Source organism: Lissotriton helveticus, chromosome 2_1 (genome assembly GCF_964261635.1).
Source record: "Lissotriton helveticus chromosome 2_1, aLisHel1.1, whole genome shotgun sequence".
Taxonomy (NCBI): Eukaryota; Metazoa; Chordata; class Amphibia; order Caudata; family Salamandridae; genus Lissotriton; species Lissotriton helveticus.
In genome coordinates, this window is record NC_136059.1 from 111,817,145 (window position 1) to 111,845,070 (window position 27,926).

Here is a 27,926-nt window from a genome sequence, read left to right on the forward strand (position 1 = left end):
TTTATGTGTAGGAAGGTGTCCCTTCCTGTACATAAACACACCTTTACAAAATGCAATTCTGTCACTTTGATGTGTGCTGCATAAAGCAGCACATATGAAAGTGACAGAATTGCATTTTAGAACTGTTTATGTGTAGAAAGGGATACCTTTCTACACATACATATTTCTTCCCCAGCATGCAGACACCCTTGCATCAGAGCAGGCCTTGCCTTAAGAGCAGGCAGTGGTCCGTGTGACCAGTGCCTCCTCTTAAAAAAATGTTCACCCGAATTAACAAAGGGGCTCCTCAGGGACCCATTCCTGTTTGCAAGGGAGTTATGGCTAGGGTGACCAACTACAAGGAATATCAACTAGAGAGTGAGGGCATGAGCAGACAATCCTATACCCCTATCAATTTTTAATAAACAACCAAGGAGTGTCTAATTGAAAGAATTAAAGAATAAAAAATTATTTATATGTGTTTTTATGTTTTTCCTTAAAAAGGCGAACCAAAATTAAGGAAACACCCAAAAAGGGCAACCTTTGCCCTTGTGCAGACACAAAAGGGAAAGACAAGTCTTTCTCTTTTTTTAAAAGGACCCTCACTCACCACTAGTTGGTGACATGCTTCATCATAGGGTCCCCGCTGGGGTGGCCGAATGCCTCCCCAGCGTGCTACAACGCCTGAATTACAGCGGAGTGGGATGATGGTGTGTGTAACAGTGCTCTAACTAATATGTGAGTAAAACTGTGAGTGAATTTCACTCTTTTTTTCATTTTTTTTCAATTTCATTTTTTAATTCTGCCAATCCTTTATCCATGCTTTCACTCATCTAGTCATCCTACCTTTCTCTCACCAATCCCCTTTCACTTAGCCACTCATCCTTCTATCCACCATTCACCCATCCACCCACTCATCTATTCTTCCTTTTTTCCATCTACCCTCCCTTTCACTCACTCGTCCATCCATACATCGACCCCTTCACTCATCCATCCATCCATTCATTCACTCTTTCACTTATCAATTCATCAATCCAGCCATCATTTCTTTAATCCATCCACTCATTCACTCACCCATTAATCACCCTTTCACTCGTCCATCCATCCTTTTATTCATCCATCCACCCTTTTATCCATCCATCTACACTTCCAGCCATATATCCATCTATTTACCCTCATCCATCCTTCCACTATGCCTCCATCCATCCTTTCTGTCATTAACCATCCATTCACCCTTTCACTCATCCATTGATCCTTTGACTAATCCATCCAGCCATTTAACCATACCTTCACTTATTCACTTGCCTACCTTTTCACATTAATTATGAGCTGAGCCTTTGTCTACTGAGTTGCAGACTGAAGAGGCCCATAAAGAACTTCACCCGGGCTGTAGTTCCTAATGCAAGGATGGCGCAGGGTTGACTATGCCCCTGCACATAGGCAATATGAAAACTTGGAAGTCATGCATGATGCACAGTGCCAGAAAGTGAGGTGACTTTTGACATGGTGTGGTTTCCAGAGCTTTAAGTGGGATGAAACAACTGGGGGTCTCTCCAAGGGGCGTGTCTGATGTAATTAAAGGCGTCACTTAAAACATCTAAGCTAAAAATTTGTGCTGATCAAAATGTGCCGCCCGACTGGTATTTTGCTGTTCCCTTCATTGCATCCAGTAACATTAGACCTACAGCAAGCCATGACTATTTGCTTTGTCAATGGTTGTTAGCTGCATAAAATAAATAAACAAGCATTTGAAATGCAATAGGTCTGGCATTCAAGTGAGTTTGAGCTATTGGCATTGTGAATGACCATGCCTTTTAGTTATGTTTTGGGTTTTAAAACATAAATAAAAGGCATTGTCATTTACAATACTAATAGCTTAAACTCTCTCAAATGCGAGACCTATTGCATTGGAATAAAGGGCCTTCTTGACCAATTGTTAGATTGTAAATATCAGAGGAAGAGACCAGCATGCAACGTCTTCAAAGTAGTGATCAATAGTGCAGTGAAGATAATGTGTAAGTGTTGTAAATTACACAAACACAAAGTGTGAAGTGAGAGTTGCAAATGATCCAAGCTATAAACACTAACAAAGTATTCCAACACCTTTCGCATTGTAATTATACTGTTGTGGCTCAGGAGGAAGAGTGGGGGGCTCTTCCTCCGTGCCCTCTCTGTGATGTGAGTATGGAGTGTGGCATTGCGTAATGTCATTGCTATCTTTGGCCTAATAAAAAACACTTCAGCCGTAGTAGGGCCCTGGCTTCACCTTCTGGTGCATGGTGGGCTGTGCTTTATGGCAGGAATGAAGGGAGAAATGGTCTTGGCAGCAGATCTGGCCTTGTACAGTGCCCCTGCTATTACTATTTAGTGAAAGGCGCTGAGGTGGTGGTATTTGTATTGGTGGTGGGGGCATTGGTATTGGAGATGGTTATGTTATGTTAATCTTTATTTGTTTATCCCACTGCTACTCCCAATAGTGGTGTTGGTGGTATTGGTGGTTGTAGTATTGGTGGTGCTGGTATTGGTGGTGGTATTGGTGGTGGTGGTGGCATTGGTGGTGGTGGAATTGTTGGAGGTGGTGGCATTGGTGGTGGGTATGGTATTGGTGGTGGTGGTACTGCTATCGATGTTGGTACTGGTATTGGTGGTGGTGGTATTGGAGGTGGCATTATTTTTATTGGTAGTGATGGTATTGGTGTTGGTGGTGATGGTATTGGTGTTGGTATTGGTAGTAATGGTATTGGTGGTGGTGGTGGTAGTGTTGGTGGTATTGGTACTGATATTGGTGGTGGTATTGGTATTGGGGTGGTATTGGTATTGGTACTGGTGGTGGTGGTATTGGTGGCGGCATTCATGGTGGTGGTGGTATTGGTGGTGGTGATATTGGTGGTGGTGGTGTTGGTGGTGGTATTGGTGGTAGAATTGGTGGTAAAATGTAAATTGATTCTTGTATAGCGCACTACTCACCCGCAAGGGTCTCAAGGCGCTTGTACGAATACCGCTGTGGAACCCATCCTGGCTTTCCCTGTGAGGTGTCCACTCCTGGGCACCCCCAAGGTGGAGGCCAGGCATCCCTAGCGTTGTGGGGGCCATTGTAGAGATTAAGCAAGCTATTGCCCAGAGTTGCAGAGTGGGACTCCATGATTGGAATAGGCACCGAGGAAAGAATTATAAGGTCCGTGGAATTTTGAGCCCAAGACCCGCCGAGGCGGGGAATTGAACCCTGGTCCCGGGCTAGACCTCTGCATTAGGGCCACACTTCTGGTGGTACTGGTGGTGGTATTGGTGGTGATGGTTATGGTATTGGTGGTGGTGGTATTGGTGGCGGTGGTGGTGGTAGTCGTGTTGATGGTGGCGGTGGTGGTATTGGTGGTGGTGGTGGCATTGGTGGTATTGTTGGTGGTGGTATTGGTGGTGGTATTGTTGGTGGTGGTACTGGGCTTGGGGGTGGTGCTGGTATTGGTGGTGGTGGTATTGGTGCTGGTAGTATTGGTAACACCCTCTAGTGACCACTTCCTGTGGGAAGAGGCACTATTCTAGCTCTGATTGGAGGTTTTCCTACCATTCCAAGATGGTGGAAATTCAGGATATGGGTTTGCCTTGTGTTTACCTTGCCTGCCCCACCCTACGGGTAGGGCAGGCTAAGGGGGGCCCCTCCTCCTCATCTAACTAATGTTCACACCTTTGCGCACGCCAAAAGTAAAGCAGGAAAGGGGGGCTTGGCCTCCCCCATTATCTGGAGGTGTCTGTGTTGTATTTCAAAGCTTCCCCCCCCAGGTAGGAGATCCTGTCCTGGGAGAGGTGTGAAGCACCTCCGCCCAGAGCAGACTTTGTCTCTGTCCTCAGAGAGAGCTGACCCATGAAGTCAGAAACATGTCTGGTGGTGGCAGACTTACAAAAACCAGTCAGAACCACACCAGTGTTTGGTAGGTTTTCAGGGGATCCTCTAAAAAGGTCTCCTGTGTGAATTTATTGATAAATCCATCACTGGTATCAGTGAGGATTTAATAAGACAAGATGTTTGGTACCAAACCACATAGAAATCAGTGAAGTTATCATGGAGCTACAAAACTCGTGTTTAGAAGTATCCAGCCCATACACTCTTTATGGCTTCCCTGTTCACTTACAACATCACAGAATGGACTGGACATTGTAGGGGCATGTCTGCTCCTGCTGATATGTCCACAAATAGGATATAGTGCCCCTTATGGCTAAAGGCCTGCAGTAGAGCAGACATACCTAAATCTTATACAGTGTATTTGGAGTCATGGTACACAGGGCTGGTGCCATGTCGACTCTTGGTATTTTCCTGCACCAAGACACACAGCCTGCAGTGGCAGAGTGCATAGCCTTGGTAAGGGGGCCCTGAGGTAGCACAAGAGTGCTGCAGCCCCAGAGAACCCTCTTTAGCACCCATGCCCTAGGTACCAGGGGTACCACTTACTTGGGGCTTATAGGGGTAATTACACCCACCACAATCCAGGTCACAAACCGGGGATAGTAAGTTGTTGGAATAAAGAGCCACGAATAATGCCACCCGGCTATCAGAAGTACATGATTGGTGAAACACATTTCGGATGAGTAAACGAAACAAGGAAGGTTTAAACCTCAAAGAAAAACCACGGGAGACACAAACTGAGAAAGACTCTGATTTTAATATTCTTCTATAAATCTTTAGAGAATAAAGTTATATCACCTTTGAAGCAAACAGAAGATTGTTTTGGTATCGTGGATAGTCTTCTTTTAATCAAAAAGCTCCTAGTAGCCAGATCACTTTCTCCACAATAAATTGGGAGTACCTCTCACTGCAGTGCAGATGCACCGGTAAGATTAAAGCCATTTTAAAGAGAAAATATCTTTACTTGTTCTAATGAAGGTGGTCCTATTGAGAATGTACCACTGTAATGCGTCGATGCTCAGCTTTTTTCTTAAATTTGGACAAATCAGCAGTCAAACAGAGACAGGGAGTCAAGACCCATGCTCTCTGCTTTTTATAATGGATGTGGAGAAGCGTGGCTCAATGGTTGGAGCGGCAGACCCTGATGCAGAGGTATGTCCCGGGACCAGGGTTCAATTCCCGCCTCGGCGGTTCTTGGACTCAATTTCCCCGGACCTGATAATTCTCGCCTCGGTGCCTAGTCTAATCATGGGTCCCACTCTGTGACTCTGGGCAATAGCTTGCTTAATATCCACAACGGCCCCAGCAGCACTTGGATGCCTGGCTTCACCTTGGGGGTGCCCAGGAGTGGACATTTCACAGGAAAGCCAGGATGGGTTCCACAGCGGTATGAATACAGCGCTACAAGACCTCTGGGTAGAAGTGCGCTATATAAATACAAACACATTTACATTTACATCCAGATAAACATTTACATGACAAAGTAGATTGTCTGTGTTCGTTCTCTTTTAGGGATATTGTAATCATTGAGAATTGTGTTTTTGATGTATGTGTTTTTAAAGTGTTTTTAGTATACTGTCATGATATAAATTGTACATATAGACAGGATTTTACCGATTCAAATACATATATATTTTGTATAACTTGGATGTATGACGGTACAACGCGTACCGTTTCTACGCATGCCTTTACAACGCGTCTTTAACAACGCAAGTCGTTACAACGACTTGCGCTGTTGGGCGCGGATAGTGAATAGTATAATTTACTATTCTAACACCAGTCCCCGTGGATAATAGGGAAGGTGTTGGAATAGTAAATATACTATTCTTTATCCTTTAGCGCCCTCCAGTGCAAGTCGTGGTTATGACTTGCGTTGTAAAGGACGCGTCATAAAAGCACTCCGGGGTGTCTCCCTAAATCTCTCAGACAATGCAGAGAGCACCTCTTGTTCAGAAAACTCCTTAAAACCTTCCTGTTCTAGAATCAATAATCCCTATGGCATCCGGCGGTGTGTCCCCTCTTCTATGCTGTAGCTGCCAAAAGGCGCGGAGATACTCCTGTGGGAGTCGAGTCCAGCGCGGTACAAACCCACAAATAAAAATAAATAAACATCCGCGTTGAAAAGATGTACCCCGCATAACTTGGTGCTTTGATCCTTCCGGAGTGAGGTGTGATGCTTGTTGGTGGGTATGAGTATCTTTGAGGCATGAATGGTACGATATAGTTCTTGACCAAAGGGAACACTTTTTTTAACTTTATCGTAACTGAGTTGTGCCAATCATGCTACAGTTTTGGGGAAAGAGATCTGGCCCTAGGTTAGCAGGGACCCAGTGCACTTACAGTTCGAAATCACAACAGGCAAAAAGTGGGGGCTAATCATTTCCTACACCCATATTTTATTTTGCGAGCCAACCTATGTGCTTATAGGTCAGTTTGCAAAATACTGAATCGTGGTGGTTGCAGAACTATTTGCCTAATTAGTATTCATTACTCAGGTTTAATTTACAAGAACCCCTGTGATTAGCTACAGTCACAGGGATGATGGCCTGCAGTCACAATCCCTTTGATCACAATCTAAAACTGTTTTTTTCTTTTAGGCAGCCAAGGTTCTTTAAAGGACCTGAAGTTTCCACACATTTCACAAAGAGAAGGGTTCGAAAGAGGACACATTTCCTTATATGAATACATTACCACCTCAACCTAGGAGTCGTTAACTGACTAATGGCTTCAACCACTATTTATACATCGGCTACTGATTTGAAGTTTGGAAGGAAGTCCCCTAACAGGCCTTTTACAATGTGTGAATCAATAATGATTTCTAAACCCATTTTGTGGTTCAAAAATTTTTTTCCGAAAATTGAATTTAGCACGAATTAAAAGAGTATTTTACCCAATGGGAGAACTTGCAACTAAAAAAACTCTGGGGCATATTATCAAGAAATGGCGAGAATGGGCTTGATATTATGCCCTTGTGAATTCCCATGGAAGTTCCTGTTCTGCTGTGAACCTGGGCTTCTATTGGAATTCTCAAGGACATATTATCAAGCCCATTATCGCCACTTTAGCAGCAGTTTCCTGCTGCTGAAGCGGCAATCATTTTAACGCCGTTCTTGATAATATGCCCCTCTGTCCCTTAGTGAAGAGCAAATCAAGTTATACAAATGTATAACTCCATAAAAATATTTTTAAAAGTCTAACATTAAAGAGAAGTTAAGGTTGCTGCGGGTGTCAATCGTGTCTACAGCACTGAGTCATGAAAATCACATGTTCAATTTTTTCAAATTAGTCGAATTTGCTTTCATGAAAACATATATATTCAAATAAACTGTACATCAGTTCCATAAGATATTAAATGACATCAAGTCCGTCTTAAACGTCCAATTTGAGTCAAAAGGGGCATATTCTTACAAATATATAAAATACGACCTCATTCTTATGATAAATGCACGTAAAGTTGTGAAGATTAAAATATTTCCATCATGCTCTAAGTGGGCATATCATAACTTCTTGGTAAAGCCACTTCCTTCCTTGACTTCACTTCTGCTTTTTTACCACAAATGTAAAGGTCGGAATGTTTTTTCAACTTCTTCCAGGAACGGAAACACCAAGCTTTTGAAAGTGACATTTTTACACCAGGGCACCATTAATCCACAAAACGATAGAGAGTCGGAGGGACTGCAGGCCGACAGAATGGAAGATGGCGTATATATGAATCTTGAACATACTAAGGTGTGTCGTCATGCTTCGGGTGAGTGCTGCATGAAATACAGGGCCTCATTTATGGCATTTTGGCTGCGCTGCCCTATGCCTAAGTGAAAGGGAAGGAATGCACAGGGGTAGATTTACAAGCACCTTGCATCACTTTTGCGTCATTTTTAACCTGTGAAAAGTGACTCAAAAGTGGTGCAAGGGGCTTGTAAATCTGTCCAACAGTATTTCACCAATACAGTGCATTCCTGTCATTTCTGCCTGCGCCAGGGCTGTTTTGGCAGCCTAGCGCCAACATAGGCACCCTTGCACCATGGTGCAAGGAGGCCTTCGTTTGCAGGTGGGACTCCTTCCTGCAAAAAAACAATCCAATGTGGCGTTTTCCTCTTTCCATGGGTGCTGCACAATGCAGCACCCATGGAAAGAGGAAAAAACTACTAGAATTAAAATATTCCTCCTCAATACGCCTCACTTCCGGAGCCAGATTGATTTGACACTTCTCTAGGTTTAGTCACTTTGTAAATCTTGATCAGCTTCAAACACCATGGGTGTAGCATGAGAAAACCCATTGCAACGCCAATGGATTGCCTCCCAAGCACAGAATAAGGTGACGCATCGAACTGTGCTGCGCCACCTTACTCATGATATATGGAGGCCACTCAAAGCCATGTAGGGCGACTTTGTGTGGCTTCGTTAATTTTGGCCCAGTTTTCTCATCAATAATTTTCCCGCAAATGTTGCAGTGATATCATCAATGATGTCATAGAAGATGTAGTGAGTGATGTATTATGTGGGGTAATTAGCAGTGCACGGCGAGGGCATGAGTTATAGTTACTTCTGATAACGCTAATTATAACTGCTGAATTTCTATGGTTTTGTATGTGTAAATTCCGAACCTACAACGTTCCTGTACACTTTGCTGTGTGCTCCTCTGAAGAGAATATGTACACATTGTAATACTGATAATAAGCACGGAGTGGAGAATTTCTTTTCACAGGGCGATGATGTAACTCATGTGCTGTGCACTCCCTGAACAATGACAGCAGAGAAAAGCAGTATCATCTCAAGGCGTCTTGTGGCCCCGGGCAAGGCATATTTGGGGGGGCCACTGTTTGTAATAACTTAACATTTTATTACACATTTTCTGCTTTTCTATTTCTCATTCCATATCACACCCTTAAGGGTTTCAAGGTGCTCGGGGCTGTTAGGGAGATTAAGGGGTAGATGTATCAAGATACCCTTTTGCGATTCTCCAAAAGCGATTTTTAACGGAATCACTATTTGAGAATTGCAAAACGGTATGTATGTAGAAATTCACTATTTTTTAGAGATTTCTTAAAATTCCTTAATTGCGATTAGCAAATTGCTAATCGCAATTAAGGAATAATTTCCCATTCATTTCTATGGGCCAGGAGGCCCACAGGAATGAATGGGAAATAATTCTCAATTTGCGATTCGCAATTTGCTAATCGCAAATTGAGAATAATTTCAAGGGTGCAGGGGTGTCTCAAGGACACCCTGCTGCACCCCTGAAATTGACATGTGTGAGCATATGGCGCACATACATGCCCTCAGGGCATGTATGTGCGTCACATGGCACCTTTACAAATTGCAAAAAGTGCATTTGTAAAAGAATTCGCAAATTACCACCAACTACAAGTTGGTGGTAATTTGCGATTTCTTAGCCTAAATTCGCAAAACTGAAATGCTTAATACATAGGATTTAAGAAATCGCAATATGCGATTTCTTAAATGCTTACGCAATATTAAGGAATCGCAAAGTCACATGATGCTAAGCTGAGCTGCTGCCGGCGATTCAGCTGCTCGGGCCGATGCGCCACACCTCTCCTCTCAAGCCTTAGACAAAACTAGGGGTTGGCGGAATTTGCATAATCGCGTTACGCAAATCTCCGCAAAACGGTAAAAAATCTCAGTGATCACGCAGAAATTCCACAAACACGCGGAATTGCTTGTTCGCTATGCTTTTTTACTGTTCGCAATCGCTGTTTGCGTGCTCGGGGGAAATATCTTGCGAACAATCAATTAATCGATCAATCAGAGTACTTGTAGAGTGTGCTACTTACCCGTGAGGGTCTCAAGGCGCTGAGGGGAGGGGGTGCTGCTGCTGCTCAAATAGCCAGGTCACGCATTTGAGAAAGCGAACAAGCAAAAAAAGTCCGCAATGTCGCGGAACGCAGAATTTTGGGCAATTTCGCGTTCTCCGCGGAACGTGAAATTATCCAAATTCCGCATACTCCACGAGCGGAACAGAATTTACCGCCGAGGCTGAGACAAAACAATATTTAATCAAGATAAAGAAGGACAGAGTCAAAGGTGAAGTTGCCCCTTAGGGAAAGAAGTTGCAATATTCTAACAGGCAGAAGTGAGCTAGAGGTAGAAAGTTAACTTTCCCTGGCCACCTCTTGGAAGATGAGGGCCTTGGGCAATTGCTCACCTTGCAGATGACTTAAAACATCTCAGGTCTTTTTGCAGGGAAAAGTCTTCAGAAGTGTGTTTTATTGATGTCATCTACATTGTTCAGATGTGGGGACAGTGGAAAATGAATTTACAGTGTATGTGAGACATTGGGTTATTGGTTGCGAGGGGAAGTGAGCCACAGAAATCACTAAATAAACCTGTGCTTAACCCTCTGGTAGCTTGGAACAAAGCAGTCAGGCTTAACTTAGAGGCAATGTGTAAAGTATTTTAGCAGGACTCCATCAGTAATAAAGTTTAAAAAAGATTTTAGTGAAATCTAGCTCCTAAACGATCAAAGCATCAGCCATGGAATCTAGTTACACAAGACCGAGTCAAAGCCGGAAATTGTGGCCAACTGTATCAAAGTATTTTGCAGTCGCAAATTGTGTGAATTGCTCCGAATTTATGAAAGGCTTTGACATTCACAATTTAGGTAATCACAATTTTTAGCGATTACCTAAATTGAGAATGCAAATAGGGAATCGCAATTTCCAAATCCTGAGTGTATATGTAAGAAGCCTTTCCTAAATGCGAACTGTCCATTTCGGAAATGCTATTACCATCAGCTTCAAGTTGATGGTAACCATGTGCATGTAGCCTTAGTGTTGCCCCCATCCATAATCCGACAGGCAGACTCGCAGCAAGGCGGACTTGGTGCTATATGAGGGGAGAAAGCCTGATTGGGTCCCATGCTGTAGGTCGTTATCTTCCAGAGTTATAGAGAGCCGCCTATTCATGTGCTTCTCTGCAATCTTAGAGAAAAGTGGTAGAAGTAATATAGGTTTAGAGGGGTCAAGTAGAGTTTTTTTTTTAATGGATTACCATTGCGTGTTTCCACTGATATGGAACACACCTGAAAGACAAAAGAGAGATTAATTAGTTCACACAGAACATGGTGAATTATCTCGCAACCCTGCTCCAAGAAGGAAAGAGAAATTAAGTCAAGCTTCCACCTGGAAAGAGACATACACGTTCTCCATTTCTTCTGAGAAAAAAGAGGCCAGAGCATTACAGCTCTCTTCAGAAGGAAGAGATGAAGATAAGACTGAATATAGTAAAGTGAGAGATTTAACTGTCTGGAAGACTTCATGAGAGGAATTATTGCTGATTTTAATTTTCTTAGAGTAATACACTCAGCAGGATTTAGTAATAATCTGGTGATATGCTTTTTGTGCCACGTTATAGTCTGCTTTGCAGCCTGGATCATAGGCTTTGCACCAGGGGTGCTTGAGTTTCTTGCATTTCATTTTAAGGACAGAGGGGCATATTACCAACAACTAGCGATAATTTTTGTCTCTAACTTGTTTAGAGACAAAAATTATCGCCGCACATCGGCGATTTTTATCGCAGATAAACCTTGCTATTAGCAAGGTTTATCGCAAATGCGATAAAAAACGGCCGCAATGCATGAATATCGCTGAAAAGTCAGCGATATTCATGCATTATCGAGCAAATGCTCTTAGCCATGTTATCCACCTCCCATTGGATAACATGGTGAAGAACTGCTCAGGGCAGGTGTTAGCTTTTGGAGATATTCGCGCTGAGCGCGAATATCTCCAAAAGTTGGTAATAGGAGATAGCGATGTTAGCGACTGTTTCCAGTCGCTAACATCTTGGCACGCCCACTTTGCATGTCATTAGTGATAAATATCACTGACATGCAAAGCGGGGCCCAAGATGGTCGCTATCTCCTATTAGCTGTCACTAACTGGTGTTAGCGACAGCTTGGTAATAGGGAGATAATTTTATCTCCGCTTTCTTGGCTTTTAAAGCCAAAAAAGCGGAGATAAACCCCCTTGATAATATACCCCAGAATGTTCATTGTTGATCCATCCTGCTGAGGGTTTTTGTCTCTGTGCCACTTGTTTTACAAGACGGGCAATACGATCTTGTGCTCGTCTTAGCCAGTCATCAAGGTGTATGCTGGCTTTATCTACACAGTTGGCCAGAGTAGGACAGTGATTCTCAAGAGCTTTATTGAGCCTCTCAGGGATCACTTTTGACCATTGCCATGTCTATATGGGGGCAGAAGCGTGGTTCACTGGTGTCTTGTTGTGGAATATATGTGTGAGAATGGCCAGTGGCAGCGGTGGTTGAGTTTCAATATGCTTCAGATTGGTAAACACATGGTCAGGAATATGCCCTAATCTGTGTCTAGGGATGAGAACTAGTTGTAGGCTTCCCATACCAACATAGGAAATTGGTGTTTTCAAAATGGACATTAATATCACCAAATACCAACAGATTGGAGTAGTGCATACCTAGATGACACAAAGTGTCAAATAGTAGTGTGGAAAAGTTTGGCAAGCAGCCTGGGGGTTGATTGATAAGAGCTCCTGACACAACAAAGTTTTCCAAGAGAACCAGGGAAAAAAGGAAGCTTTGCAGCTGTGAATAGAGTTCAGAGAGGGTACATTAAAGATCTTTTTAAAAAATGTTAGCAATTCCACCCCCTTCTCTGTAGCTGTCTATCCTGCCTAACAATAGTAAAGCCTTGCAAAATTCCCAGCAATATATCTGGAGAAGAGTCCTCGTTGAACCATGCCTCAGTCAAAAAGACTGCATCTGGCATATGCTCCACAAGAAAGTCATGCATTTCAACATTGTGCTTTGCCAGCAATATGCAGTTTAGGGAGAAAAGTTTAAAAGAGTGGTGAGGACATGCTACAGGACTTGTTCCAGCTGCTAACGATATAGGGGTCGGGAGCAGGAAGCTGTGTTAGTCACAGCAGGAATCCATATTACCTAGGTTCAGTGATCCAAAACAACATTTTGGCAGGGTAGGCGTAGACCCAATAGTTCATGTTTAATATATGGGATGGGGTCTGACTTGAAATGACCAGGGGTCTTGTCCCCTGACACCATCTGGGCATGGGCTGGCATGGACGGGTGCAGATGAGCTGTCCTCTTGCATGCCTTTGGTGTGCCAGTGGCACGCCCGCTGCCCGCAGCTGCTGTGCAGCCACCAGCACCTTAGTTTAAGTAGCTAAGTTGCATAAAGACTGCTAATCTAAAGATGACGATCTGAACTCTTCCTAGTCAGCGTGGTTCGAAAACACCACTGCAGACTAAATGTTAGATATCCAAATCTCTCCAAGCTGTTCAGCATGCCCCCAATATAGTTTTTCAATGGCTCCAATAAAAACAATTTTTGAATAAAGTGCAGCAAAAAGTTTAGAACAATGGAATCTGAAGTGTGATTGGTAGCATCCGTAGGATGTTATTAAAGTATTCATTAGAGTACAGACAGCAGCAGTGTACGTGCAGAATATAGCTCTAAAGTGGCTTGCGCAACAAGATTAATCATGTGTCAGCAATCCAACTGTCACTGCGCAACACCCTTGCTTAAGTAGCCAAATTGCATAGCAACTAGACTGTTAACCTAAAGATAGCGGCCTGAACAATTCCAAATGTAAGTGGAGCTGTAAATAGCTAAGAGCCCACATTTTGCTAAGATGGCTGATCCTGCCACCATCCAGTCCCCCTATTGTGGTGCTGTTTGGGGGGAATACACAAAGGTCAGTTGTCAACTACACCTTGTCATGAGACCCAAGAAACAGGCTACATGCTCCAAATGATTAGGACAAAAAATTCCAACTTTCTAATAGTCACACAACAACAAATACCCTTTCTGATAAATATTTTGGGGCTCATTAGGATGGCAGGCGGAGGCACCACCACGGTGCAAGCGGTGGCGGAAAATTTAATTTTCCGCACACCAGCAGCGGTCCTTGTGCCCACCATATTAGAATGGCAAACACAGCCCATTTCCCGTCCTCTGTGTTGCGCCCGCCACCATGACGGTGTGATCCAATAGAGACACACCGCCGTGCTGAATGATGTCCTTTTCTCCGTACAAATCACGATGCTCCAAACAGCCCATCACACCGCAGTGGAGAAACGACCCAACTGGAGACAGGGAAGCACGAAAACGAAGCGCGAAACCAGACTCCCGGGTCCCTCCACCCGGTCCCGACCGTAATGGATCCAGCTCTACACGCCTTTCCGGTGCTGTACCTGATCCACTACCAGCAAATAATGGACCATCGCAGACAACGCTGCAGGTACGGAATCACACAACTCCGCACACAAACACAACACACAACTCCTGGGCTGATATACGGGTTCCTGTCCACATCAGACACCCTGATGGGGACAGGAACACATCCACAAGTGTACCCACACATGTCCTACCTTTAAGAAAATAACCCGTCCACATCCAGGTCACCCACCAACCGCAAAATCACTGCAATGTCCCGGTCACGTAACCACAGCGGTGCAGACGCTGGAAAACCTGCGCACAATGTAATAGGCAGGGCCAGCGCCAGGCATGGGCAGTCCACAAAGATTTACAGGGCCCCTTCTCCACCCTATACACACTACACCCTCCACATCCATTAGGGGACATGCTGGGTGCTCCTCCTGTGCCCCCCTGCCCTGTCCTGCCCAGAAGCTCACGGGCAGGGCATCCCTCCTTCTCATGCCACACCTACCCTCCACTCATGTCAAGCAAACTGAGTCCAATCACAAAATGAAGACTCACACTGGACCAGCCAAAAAGTGAAGGTGACAGTGCTGGAAAATCAGGGAGCAAGCCACAAAGCATTTGTACATCACATGCAAGAGAAGGAACATATCACAACACCCTTAGGCCATCAAATCAGACATGGATGGCACAGTGAGTGTAATTAAACCAAAGTGACCTCTGTTGAACAACTCAGGGAGACAGCAAGGAAAGCCATGCATAGGCACAGGAATGATAGTAAGTGTCTGAAGTAAAAGTGTGTTGTGTGATCGGCCACACATCTGTCTCAACTTACTTGACATGTGTATGTAATCAGCACAACACACATGGATCATTGTCACACTCCATGACTGTCACCCGGCAAGTAGTCCTGTGGATAGAATTCCCCTCTGTGCTGGCAGTGCACCCTAACATGAAATGTGTACAAATGAGCAAACCTGACCATAGAATGATTAGGATGACTGTAGATCATCACAAACAACCATCATTGCAAACCCAAGCCTCCGAGTGAATGAGAACTGATGTGCCTGTCACCTCTGGCAAACTCAGAAAAAGTGAAACAAGCAGTCGGCAATGTTAAAGTGGCATACAGAGCATGTGCGACATGAAACCATACCCATACAGGAAAGTTTTTATTAAGCAAGGACACTCACTAAGCAGACAACAGGAGTAACTGTCTTTATTACATATTACCCAAATAGGCATCAAAAGTAGCCAAGAACAAGGCCAGAGCCCAGTCCATAATTCGAAGCAGTGGTACAAAAGGGTAGGCGCATGTGTGCATAGAACATGCACAGGGAATGGGCAAACAAAGTGACATCCAGAAAGGTCAGCGGCCAGTCCATAGTTCAAAGTAGGCACATGTGTGCATGAGAACCTGCACAGGGATTGGGCAAACAAAGGGGAAACCAGCAAGGCCAGTGGCCAGTCTATAGTTCAAAGTAGGCACATGTGTGCATGAGAACTTGCATATGGAATGGGTAACACTGTAGACTACCATGGGAAGCAACACAGCTAGGGGGATAACAAGGGGCAGTCCAGGTGCCACTGTGGGAGAGATAGGTGTGGGAGGGGGAATTAGCCTCAGACTTGGCTATCAGTTGGACTGGGAGGTAGCTGAGTGTTGGGGCCAATTGGAGGACCTGACCTGGGAGAGAGAGGACCAGCTGAGGTGCAGGCATCAGTGGCTTTGGGAGCTGGAGGACTGCTTGGTGGTGTGATGGCACGTGGAGGCGGAGACATGCTGCCGTGAGACACAGTGTGGGAGGGAGAATGTGGAGGGCTGCCTTTCCACTTCTTGGGGATTCGATACGGAATAATTGTCTTGGTAGGAGTGGGAAGTGGTGCGGGCAAAACAGCCTCACTCTCTACCACAGGTATATCAGGTGTGGGTGGTGGCCCTCTCTCTGGGGATCTGATGGATCGGCCTGGCCTTGCCTTTTCCTCTCTATCTTTTGTTGACCTGGTGAACCCCCTACAGTGCCCTACTTTCCCAGCTTCACAATGGGGTTGGGTGGAAGATGAGGTTGTGGGTGAATCTCCCTTAAAGGCCTTTTTCTGTGGACTCTCAGCAGGCACCAGCTTCACAGCACGGCAACTGTCCGCCTGTCTATGGGGGATGCTCTTGGGATGGGAGTGTACATGGATGAGGCTGATTTTGAGGCATGAGAGCCAGAGGCCTGGTACTTGGCTTGATGCCCCTGAGTGTCACCTTTTGCCTTTACGCTCCTGTATCACTTTAGTTTGTTTGGGGGACGGTGTCTGCGCCCTGGCCTGCTTGAGTTCCTGCTGTTGTCTGCTGTGTGTAGTGTACCTGGAGCCTATGGTGTGTGGTCACTCTCGTCAGTTGTAGCCACTGGCAGGGGGTTGCCAAAGGGACTGGAGCTGGACTCTGAGCGTGTGCCAGCTGCATGGCTGCCGTCACTGTGGATGACAAAGACTGGACAGTTCTGTGTAGCCCACCCACGTCTGAATGAATGCCCTCCATGAAGGCAACTAACTGTGGCAACTTCTTGTCATGGTCTTGGAAGGCATTTAGGAGAGTTGTCTGACCCACACACAGCTAGCGCAAAATTTCCACCCCCTCAACACCGAGGGCAGCAGGGGAGACAGGGGCAGGGGCAGCGGTGTCTGGGGTGATGGACACTTTTCCCTTCTTACTGGTGCGAGCACGGGCAACACTAGTAGCTGGGAGGGTGGGCACTGGATGATGTGCGGTAGAAGAGGAGGCAGATTTCCCATTCCATGTGCCCGCCAACATCGAGGAGTCAACGCTGGTGTCAGATGACCTAGAGGTTGGTGTTTCAGGCCGTGATTCATCAAGGACACTCCTGTCCCCCTCCGAGGCGCTGGTCACATCGGTGTCAGTGAGATCATGTGTAGCAGTGTGCAAGATGCCTACCCACTGGTGTCCATGCCCTGTCCCTCTGTGCCCTCAGCAGATGCTCGACGAGACAGAGATGTAGGTTCAATTTAGTGCTATACACACAAACATCATATTCAAGAAAAGCACAAAATAAGATGATGATACCACCAAGTTGCAAACCACCCTGTGCAGTCACATTGTTCAACCTTAATTGAAAACTCAAAAGATGCATTGGTAACATGCACACTTGGCAATATTGACCCATGTGATGTTCACACAGCCAAATAGCTTGCGCGTGCCTCAGTTGAAACTGAAATACAGATCCCTGTGAGCATACCTAGGTCCCTATGGGTGAAAAAGATGGACATTCCAACATGATGTCACAGTCACATGTGAAGTCAACATAAGGGGACAACACAGATACAGACTCCAAAATGTCATTTAGCAATGGCCATGAGCTCCAGCCATCGACTGTGTCATGCTTTGGTGCACAACTACAGTTTCACATTGGTGTAAGGTGTGTAGTTCTTACAATTAAGAGCCCAGGCATTCCGCACATTGGTAAATGCACACTCAGCTGAGGCACACTGACGTTCACTGCAATGGGATGTACCTGACTTCCCTAATGCAGCCAATGCCACAAGGCCGCAACTCAGAAGGCAACGTCAAGGGCCATTACATCAATGGCATGAGAAAGTACATGTGGTGAAAATGTATGACAGTGGCACCCAACAGAGAGGCCACTTACAAGCCATTGCATCACAATAGCAACATCACAGAGCCCAGCACTGGCTCAGGGTTGGAATAGATGGAGTCACTCACAACCAAAGTCACCCTTCCCAAAATACTCACCCCCATCTTGCTGCTGATTGGCCCTCAAATGTTCACCCAGCTCTGGCTGTGTCACAGCCAAGATGTGGGCCATTAGTGGTGTCAAGCTCCTGAGGGCCAACCTGACAGTCCGAGGGAGAAGCCCCAGCGTCACCGCTGCCACATTTTTGCTCAGCCGGCAGATGTCATCCCACCTCTTGTGACAGTGTGTGTGCCATCGGTTGGAGAAACCCAGAGCCCACACCTTGTGTGCAATAGTCCTCCATACGGCCTTTCGCTGGTGGACCTTGACACGTAGTACATTAGCATGAGATAATTGAAAAGAAATGCATGCAGGTATGAGGATGGACACAGTACCTGCCCATCGCATGCAAATGCAGTATGCCAGCACAGAAAGCAAGGTGAACATGGCCCACATCTGCAATGCAGTATGTGAGGGAGCAAGACATACATTATGCTGTAAATTATGTTTAGGGGCAGACTTACTGTGTCCAACACTGCAAACCCCTCAATTTCCTTGGCCTGCGAATGGCTACCTGTGTCATGGAGGTCACATATAGGGACATGATATTACTATCTCACACCCTTATCACAAGGTCTGTCTTGCCCAATAAACAGGCGTAAGATAGCTCATTGAGGAATAGGGTAGCAGACAACCCACTCTGTCCATTCAGTGATGGGTCCCTGACATATTGGGCAGTAACTGTGTAGGCCAGGGGGTCTCACACTATGGTCTAATGTGGGCCATCATAGCTGTCACATGCATGTGTAATATGAGAAGGAAAATTTTGCCTACACATGCGACTCAGAACAAAAGTGTTTTTAGATTATTTTTAAAGATAACCGGATCAGAAATCCTCCTGAGGGCGAGAGGCAGCTCATTCAATATAAAGCCAGACACGCATCCATTAGTACCCTCTGGACAGAAACTCTTTGTAATGTCACAGATGAGCGTGTAAAGAACCTCATGGACCCAAACATCCATTAGCACAGTCCATTTCTGTCCTGACTCCCACTTACCAAACTTGCAGTGTCGCTGTATGGCTGAACAAACACTGAATGTCCCTCCCATACTGATATGCAGCCAGGGAAATGTGTAAAATAGGCCAGGAACCCTTTTCCACTGAAGTCAGCATACTAGGCAGTGTATCACACAATCCCTCACTCTCAGGCACATACTTCAGCAGATCAACTTCATTTGTGCACTCCCTGCACACCCCTACTTTCACTCTGAAACACTTACCATGACATTAGGAGCACCATATAGCCTCCCATACTGTGTGAGCACCTCATCCACCAGGACCTCCAGCTCCTCTGTGGTAAAGGTTCGGACCTGTGAATGTTCTCAGTCCTCACCATCACTGGATACAGGAACGGCAGCAGTTGGTGGTGCAGTGTCTGGAAGCAGTGGAAATGTGTGGCTCTCTCCCACATATATATAGCCCCCTGGGGTTGTTTCAGTGGTACTAAGCTGCTGCAATTGGTTTTCCAGGTCAGCTATTTTCAAATGCATCCAATGACCGGCCCCGCGGTAGCGGAGCATTCCTACCGCTATTTTCAAAATTGCATTTGTCTACCGCGATTGCGGTTCCCATTGGCTGTAAGGGCATGGGCATTCTTGGCAATGACACACTGCAGGGGCCAGGCGGTTGCTACCGGGATCGTGCATCTTACAATTGCATCCAATGACCGGCCTGCGGTAGCGAAGCACGCCTACCGCTATTTTCAAAATTGCATTTAGCTACCGTGATTGCGGTGGGCATTGGCGGTGGCACACCGCAGGGGCTAAGCGGTGGCTGCCGTGATTTGGCCGCTTGTTATTGGTGCCCATGGCTGTGATTGTGGTGGCGGAGCACATCATCTGCCATTTTACAATGTGTATATCACTATTGCGATTGCGGTGGGCATTGGCGGTGGCACACCGCATTGGTCAGGTGGTCGCTAACGTGATTTGGCTGCTTGTTATTGGTGCCCACGGCCGTGATTGTGGTGGTGGAGCACACCAACTGCCATTCTACAATGTGTATATCACTTCTGCGATTGTGGAGGGCATTGGCGGTGGGACACCGCATTGGCTTGGTGTGAGTTGTAGTGCAGGCTTCCTCACCACAAACCACCATCCCTGTGAAGATAGCTACCTACCTGTAAGTTTTGTTGGTGAGGTACAATGGCTGCCACATTCTGGCTGGGGGGGTGCTCCATCTTGTTCAGGGGTAGGACAAGGGGGCCTGTTGGGAGTCAAAGTGCTGGCCTTCCAGCTACAAACACCCCTCTCTGTGAAGATAGCTACCTACTTGTTAGTTTGAATAGGGCAATGTAATGGCTGCCACATGCTTCTGGGTGGGGTGGGGTGGGTGCTCCACCTTGCTGAGCTGTGGGACAAGGGGGCCTGGTGGGAGTTGGAGTGCTGGCTTCACACCCACAAACACCCCTCCCTGATGAGATGGCTACCTACCTGTGAAGTGGAGCAGAGAAAGAGAATGGCTATGCAGGGCCCTTGGATGGGGGAGTGTTACATCCTGCTCGGGATGGGACAAGAGAGCATGAGATGGCTACCTACCTGTTAGTTTGATGTGGGCAATGTAAGGAGGCAGGAGTTTGATCCCGCTGCAAAGGTCATCTAGCGGACGTCGATCAAGAAATACCACAGGGCCATTCAATTGGCCCGTGCAACTTATTTCACCAAACAAATCTGTGAAAGTGACAACCTCGCAAACTCACTACTGTCTAGCGTTCAAACCCAGCAAACCGCGGGTCCGACCGTTAAATGTAAAGAGCAGTGTGAGGACCTGGCCACCTTCTTTGTCAGTAAGGTGGATATCATTTACAGGTCCTTTCCCTTGACTCCCAGCAACACACACACCTCCCGGGGTTCTCCTAATGTCAACACCCTTGATAACTTTCCACCTATCCCCGCCGAACAACTGGTAAAATTATGAAATAAAGTCAAGTCTGGCTCCCCCTTGGACCCGCTCAGACCGCACCAATTTAGGAAGCTGTCTCCTACTATTCTTCCATTCATGGGTCAAGTGATAAACGGGTCGTTTGCCACAGGCACTGTGCCCAAAGCCTGGAAACAGGCCATGGTGGTACCCTTGTTAAAAAAAAAAACCTCTCTCGATCTGGCCAAGCCAGAGAATTATCGCCCTATTTCGCTGCTTCCCTGGGCGGCAAAGATTACTGAGGCCTATGTCAACTCCCTCCTGTCGGACTTCCTGATGAGGAATAATCTGCTTGACCCCTCCCAGAATGGCTTCCGACCGGGTCACAGCACGGAATCTGCCCTCCTGGCTGTGACAGAACATCTATGGTCCACCCTGGACGCCGGCCAAACGTCGGCGCTGATCCTATTGGATCTGAGCGCCGCGTTTGACACGGTGTCCCATGCCATTCTACTGCACCTTCTGGAGGAGGCCGGCATCACCGGACCAGCTTTGGAGTGGCTTGCCTCCTTCGTTCGGGAAAGGTAATTTGTGGTGACAGTTCCCCCGTTCGCCTCGGGCACACACCCTATCAAGCAAGGGGTGCCACAGGGTTCTTCCCTCAGTCCTCTGCTTTTTAATCTTTACGTAAAACCTCTAGCCGCTGTAGCCAAGAGCAGAGGACTGACTATGGTCTCTTATGCTGACGATACCCAGTTGGTGGTGCGACTCTCCAATAACGCCGAGCAAGATGCCCATAAGTTTCAGGGCGGCCTAGAGGCAGTCGCAGAGTGGATGACCGCCATCTGCCTCCAACTTAATGCCAGTAAGTCGGAGGTACTACTGGTGGGGAAGGACCATGGTCAGTGGAGTGACCAGTGGTGGCCAGGAAGCCTTGGCTGCGCCCCCCCTCCTAAGGAGGCTGTAAAAAACCTGGGAGTGTGGCTTGACTCATCTCTCAACTTTCGAGTCCAAAGCAAAAAAGTGTCAGGCACCTGCTTTGGACTACTGCAGGGGCTTCGTCCTCTTTTGGGGTTTTTTGACTCACCGACTCGCCGGATCATCATTCAAGCCTCGACTATGCCTCCTCACTATACTGAGGGTCTAATAAGGCAGAAATGTTGAGGCTTCAAAGGGTTCAGAACGCGGCAGCAAGAACCCTTCTAGGTTTGCGCAGGTCCTGCTTGGCGTCTGGCGCCATCCGGCGCCTGCACTGTCTGCCGGTGGCCAGGTGTATTGAATTTAAGGCTCTCTGTATCGCCTTTAAAGCCCTGAAACTGTCTTCTCCCGACATCCTGGCACACCTTATTCTGCCCTATGTTCCCTCACGCCATCTTCGTTCCCAGGGCCAACATCTGGTAGTTGTTCCCCGAACACAGAGAGCCCGCGCTGGTGGCCGTTCATTACGCTGCAGAGCCGCCCTCCTTTGGAATTCACTCCCAGCTCAGATCCGGGGCCTCCACAGCTACCTAGAGTTTAGGAAGGCCATTAAAGCCTACCTGTTTCCTGCACCATAGTCTCTCCCTATGGCCTATCCGTTTTGTCAGTTGCGTTGCTGTCAGCGCTGGGACGCCCCTTCGCTGGGGCAGCTGTCTGCGCTTTACAAGTAATGTTACCATAAAATAACATAACATAATGTCTGCCACATGCTTCAGGATGGGGTGGAGTGCCCCATGTTGCTCAGATTTGGGACCAGAGGGCCTGGTAGGAGATGTAGTGCTGGCCTCCCACCCACAAACCCCCCTCCCTGTGAAGATGGATACCTACCTGTAAGTTTGGTCTCTGAAATACGTCTGCCACATGCTTCCGGGTAGGATGGAGTGCTCCATATTGCAGAGCTGTGGGACAAGGGTGCCTGGTGGGAGTTGTGGTGCTTGCTGCCTATCCACAGATACCCGTCCCTGTTAAGATGGCTGGCTTCCTGTGCTGCAGAGGGAGGGAATGGTTACACATGGATCTTGGGTGGGGGAGTGTTCCCTCCTGCTCAGTTGTGGGACAGGGGGGCTGGTGGGAGTTGTAGTGCTGGCTGCCTGTACAAATGCCACCCAGGGAATTTTGCTAGCTGCCTTTGGGGTGAATGAAAGTGAGTGAATGTTGCATCTGCGAGACATGTGTTGGGGAGTATGTGGTGCAGATGAATGGATTTGGGCCTAGGAGGTGTAGCTTTGTAGTTATGCAAGACAGTACAAGGCAGTGTGATGGTAGACATTTGTTTGTACTTACTAGACTCCACTCCTCCTGCTACTCCTGTGAGACTCTCTGGATGCAGTATGGCTAGCACCTTCTTCTGCCATGCAGTGAATGTATTTGGTGGAATGGGAGGGCCACCACCAGTTATCTGAACCGGCTGATGTTCTTGGAGTTCTTTGCTTTCACCTGCCTCTTCAGGTCATGCCACCACTTCATGATCTCCTTCTTGGTGCTCGGGGTGGTCCCTACTGCATTGACCTTGTTAACTATCCTTCCCCACATTTGTGCTCTGCTGGCAAATGGAGGCTGTTGGACCAGGTCACCAAACAGTTGTGGTTCTACTCTGATTTTCTCATCTGCCATGACGGACAACTCATTGTCAGTGAATGTGGTCATTTTCTTTTGTGCCATGGTGTGTAATGTGCAAATGGTTTGAGGTGCAGGTGTAAGGGTGGCAGGGTGATGAGAGTGGTGTGTGTGTTGTTGTGCTGGTGGGGTGCATGGTGCTTTGCCTCTCCAAAGGGCTGTAGGACTGTTAAGATTTGTGCCATAAACATGGCTAATCCTCATATTGTGTATTAAAATTGACCCAATCTGTGTAGCATGTTCAGTCTTTATTTTGGTTTGCTTTATGGAATTGCACATGTGTGAACTTTCATGCTTTCATTTTTTCTTGTATAAATTGGTATGGTTTGCTGTAATACTGTGCTAAACATTAAGTAGTTCTTGGATCTGAATCCATTTCGCTTGAAACAACTTGATTCAGCAGAACTAATGACAGTTAACATGTGCCTGTCACACCTGCTTTACAGTTGCCAATTTGCATAGGAAACCATAGATCAGCAAGACTAATGACAGTTAACATGTGCCTGCCACACTCGCTTCACAGTTGGCAATTTGCATTTCTGTTAAACCACCCCACCCGCCTGAAGCCTATAAAAGGCTTGAAAGCATAATGAGACGTGCTTGCGTCATATTTACTACTCCCCACTTACCTGGTTTCCTTCGAGTTCCCATGTTGCAGGCAGCATTCTTCCTCATTGGTTTCAGTCAGTTCTTAGTGGTTCCCAGGACAATGCCACAACTACCTCCTTCGTTCCGTCTAGGAAATAACTTCGGCCTGCAACAAAGAAAGAACAAGTAGCGCTCTGTCAAGTAAGGCATTTCTAATTAACAAGCTTGCAGTGGAAGCGCTTCAAAGATTAAACAGGTACTTTTCTGTTCTGTTCCAAATGCTGATTATTTACGACTTTTGCGCTCACAGAGGAAATGCTCCAAGGTTCATTTAATAATAGTTTCTTCGTATTGTAAGAGTGAAACAAATAAGACTTTTGAAAGTAAAGAGAGGCAGACTCATTTCCTACTCAGAAATAGGTGGACATTTTCTGCTGAAACTTATTTTGTGTTGTATTACTTTTATTTTATGATATTCTTGAAGACAAGAAAAAGCTGTGTTGTTAGTAAGGGTTTCTTGGGACATTTGAATTTTAGTTATTGGTGTGTTCTGCTGAAAAGGTGACAAGGGGTTCTTTTATTTCACTACAGAGAGCAGCATTATACACATGTGTTTAAGAACGTCACTTTAAGCACGTGATACATCTGATGATAAAAGGGAAACGTTCTCTCAGCCATATATGAGCAGCAAATTAAAGTGAAAGGTATAATCTTTATGTGCAACGCAAATCATGATAGCAGTGAATGCATTCAACTAAGTACATTAATGAATGTTTATTGATCTTCATAGTTTGTACGCAGATATTTTCCCCAAAGAATTGCTCTGTTTACAGAGTGGTTAAGGTATCGCGATCAGCGCCACAGTCATGCCAAGATCCGAATCCAGCAGAGTGTTTTCTTTCTCTTCTTTTTTATTTTGTCCCATTTTCCCCCTCCCCCTGAAGATCTGTTCTTGTTAAGCTGTGTTATACATACGGTTTGACAGGCGTACATTTTTAGGGGCGTAGAGAACAAGCGTCTCATCTCTCAAATCGAACATCCTGGATTTCAGGTGAGTGTAGACTTGACACAGGTTTAGTTCCTTCAGTGCTGGAGTGTTGCAAAGGATTCTGGTCAGGGCAGAGGCTGGTTTTATACTCAGTTATGTGGGTGTGTCAAAATGGAGTATTGCTATCAGATGTGTTGTGTGGGGTGTCCTGGGATTTGTATTTTTTTAGTTGCCATGGGGGTGTGTCCTTGGGGTGTGTTAGGTGTTTTTGGGGGTTGAGCTAGTTTGATGTGTACACTCAGTGGCCTTATTGTATGGTTTTTTTGTCGACCGCCACAATAGTTCCGGAGCAGCCGTGGTGGTGGGTATGCAAAAGCCCTTCCGCCTGCTCTCCCATTTGTCACTGTTAGCGATCGCGGTGGTCTGAAACAGCGGATTGTTCTTCTGTCGCCTCAATGGTATCCTAATTGTGTGTGCTGTCATTCCGCTGGCCTTGCAGCGGGTTTGGGTTTTTCCACCACGATTCCGACCACCGTGGATGGATTTTCACCTGCTCCGCCCGCTACCCGCTGTCTTTTGTGGCATTTTTCCGTCACGGTCGGATTTTTCTGTCGGTTTATCCTAATCTAACAGGCGGATTTCCCGTGGTACCTGCGGATGGTTAATTTCCACTACCATGGTGGGCGGTTGGTTTTTCAACCGCCATCCAAATCAACCCCTTTGTCTGCACAATTTTTGAGATGATCAAGTTTGAATTTTCTTGACCTTGAAGTTGTTTTTATAAGCCTTAAGTTATTTTGAACAGTAAACATGTACACTTTCCGTACTCTTTGGACAACTACAGCACACTTCTGTGAATGTTTTAAGCCCACAATCAAGGGTCATAATCATTAGTCATCCAACAAAGTAATATCAAGCCACAATACAAAAGACACAGTTCCATTATACCAGTCATCAATTCAAGAAATGAATGGAGTTGTCCTATTCTAGTCTATTTCCTAAAGGAAACTCTTTGGAAAGTGTACATTCAAATTGCAACCTGCCTCATGAATATTAATGAGGTATGTCTATCGGAATCCCATTAGGAATCACTATATGTGTCAAAGACACTTTAGTACATAGGTGTTTGCGATTCCTGGTAGTGAATCTTAAAAATTTGCTATTGGGAAATCACAAGGGGGAAGCCTTCTACATGTAGTGCAAGATCTCCTCACACTGGCGGCACTCGAAGGGCCGCACCTGCAGTGCATGCTGCACTTGTTGAAAGGAGGATTTATCACAGTGTATTGTGTGTGCTCCAGCTAAATAACACAAACCTCAGGCTTTAGGATAGGCCAAGGTAGAGTGGTGCTAGAACATTGCTTTTCCTTTCTCATTGGCTTTTCGGTTTTGACACATTCAGTTACTGCATCTCACAATGTTATGTTAAACACACTAGTTTTCTTTTACTGGAAGAAGTGCTTATTTTAGCAAATTATCAGTGAATTAATTGCATCCGCATTTGAATGGTTAACCTTTCTCTTTCACTACTGAGCTCTTTAACCATTGATTGCCTGCATGAAAAATCAATCAATCAAACAATTTATAAAGCGCACTACAAACCCGCGAGGGTGTCAAGGCGCTGGGAGGCTGCAGCTAGTGGTCGAAGAGCCAGGTCTTGAGTAGTCTTCTGAAGGTCTGAGGGTCTTCTGACTGCCATAGGAGGAGAGGGAAGGAGTTCCATGTCTTGGTGGCGTGGTAGGAGAAGGACCTGCCTCTGGAGGTGGCCAGAGAGAGATCAGCGGAGCGGAGTCTCCTGTTGGGTGCGTAGAATGACAGTCGGTTATTGAGGTATGCTGGGCCTGTGTTGTGAAGTGCCTTGTGAGCGTGGGTCTGGATTCTTTGAAGTCTGCTGAGGAGTATGGCTGGGGCTCCGGTGTAGAGGGCGTTGCCGTAGTCGAGCCTGCTGCTGATGAGGGCGTGGGTGACGGTTTTTCGTGTGTCGGTGGCGATCCATCTGTAGATCTTGCGAAGCATGCGGACAGTGTAGAAGCAGGTTGAGGAGACTGCGTTGATCTGGTTGGTCATGGTGAGTGTTGAGTCGAGGATGACTCCCAGGTTGCGTGCGTGGTTGGTTGGTGTAGGGGCGGTGCCCAGGGAGGTGGGCCACCAGGAGTTGTCCCAGGCTGAGGGGTTGTGTCCGAGGATGAGGATCTCTGTCATGTCCGTGTTGAGTTTGAGCCGGCTTTCTTCCATCCAGTCGGCGACCGCCTTCATACCGCGGTGGAGGTTGGCTTTGGCGGTGAGGTGTTCGTTGGTGAGGGAGAGGATCAGCTGGGTGTCGTCGGCGTAGGAGATGATGTTGAGGTCATGGAGTCTGGCGATGCGTGCGAGTGGAGCCATGTAGATGTTGAAGAGCGTCGGGCTGAGGGATGATCCTTGTGGGACACCGCAGATCGTCTTGGTGACTCAGGAGTGGAACGGAGGTAGGCGGACTCTTTGGGTTCTGTCGGAGAGGAAGGAGGTGATCCAGTCCAGGACCTTGTCGCGGATCCCTGCGTCGTAGAGGCGTGTGCGTAGTGTGTGATGGCAGACGGTGTCAAAGGCGGTGGAGAGGTCCAGGAGGATGAGGGCTGCTGTCTCACCGTTGTCGAGTAGGAGCCTGATGTCGTCTGTGGCGGCGATGAGGGTGGTCTCGGTGCTGTGGTTTTTGCGCAAGCCTGACGGAAGTTGCCGAGGATGTTGTTGTCTTCTAGGTAGCGGGTGAGCTGGGTGTTGACGGTCTTTTCGATGACCTTCGCCAGAAATGGAAGCAGGGAGATGGGCCGGAAGTTCTTTAGGTCGCTCGGGTCCGCCTTGGGTTTCTTCAGTAAGGCGTTAATCTCGGCGTGTTTCCAGCTCTCAGGGAAGGTCGCGGTCTTGAATGAGAGGTTGATGATGTTGCACAGGTGGGGTGCAATGGAGCTGTCGGCCTTGTTGAAGATGTGGTGGGGAAGAGGGTCGGTCGGGGCACCTGAGTGGATGGTACTCATTGTTTTGATCGTGTCCTCGGTGGTTACGCGTGGAATAACATGGTACTTTGCATTTCTCAAGTGCCACATGCCATATGA

At 46.6% G+C, this 27,926-nt stretch overlaps 1 protein-coding gene across 2 annotated transcripts in view; it reads left to right on the plus strand.

The window, feature by feature from the left end:
• Nucleotides 1–7,521: 7,521 nt before the first annotated feature.
• Nucleotides 7,522–27,926, plus strand: part of LOC144817775 (C-type lectin domain family 4 member F-like) — a 449,481-nt gene continuing 429,076 nt past the window's right edge. Inside the window, exon 1 of one of the 2 annotated variants that reach the window (XM_078674581.1) lies at nt 7,522–7,625. In XM_078674581.1, the coding sequence (XP_078530707.1) occupies nt 7,568–7,625 (58 nt within the window). In that variant the 5' untranslated portion in view covers nt 7,522–7,567. The remainder of the gene's footprint in view (nt 7,626–27,926) is intronic. The other variant, XM_078674582.1, reaches the window with a different exon arrangement.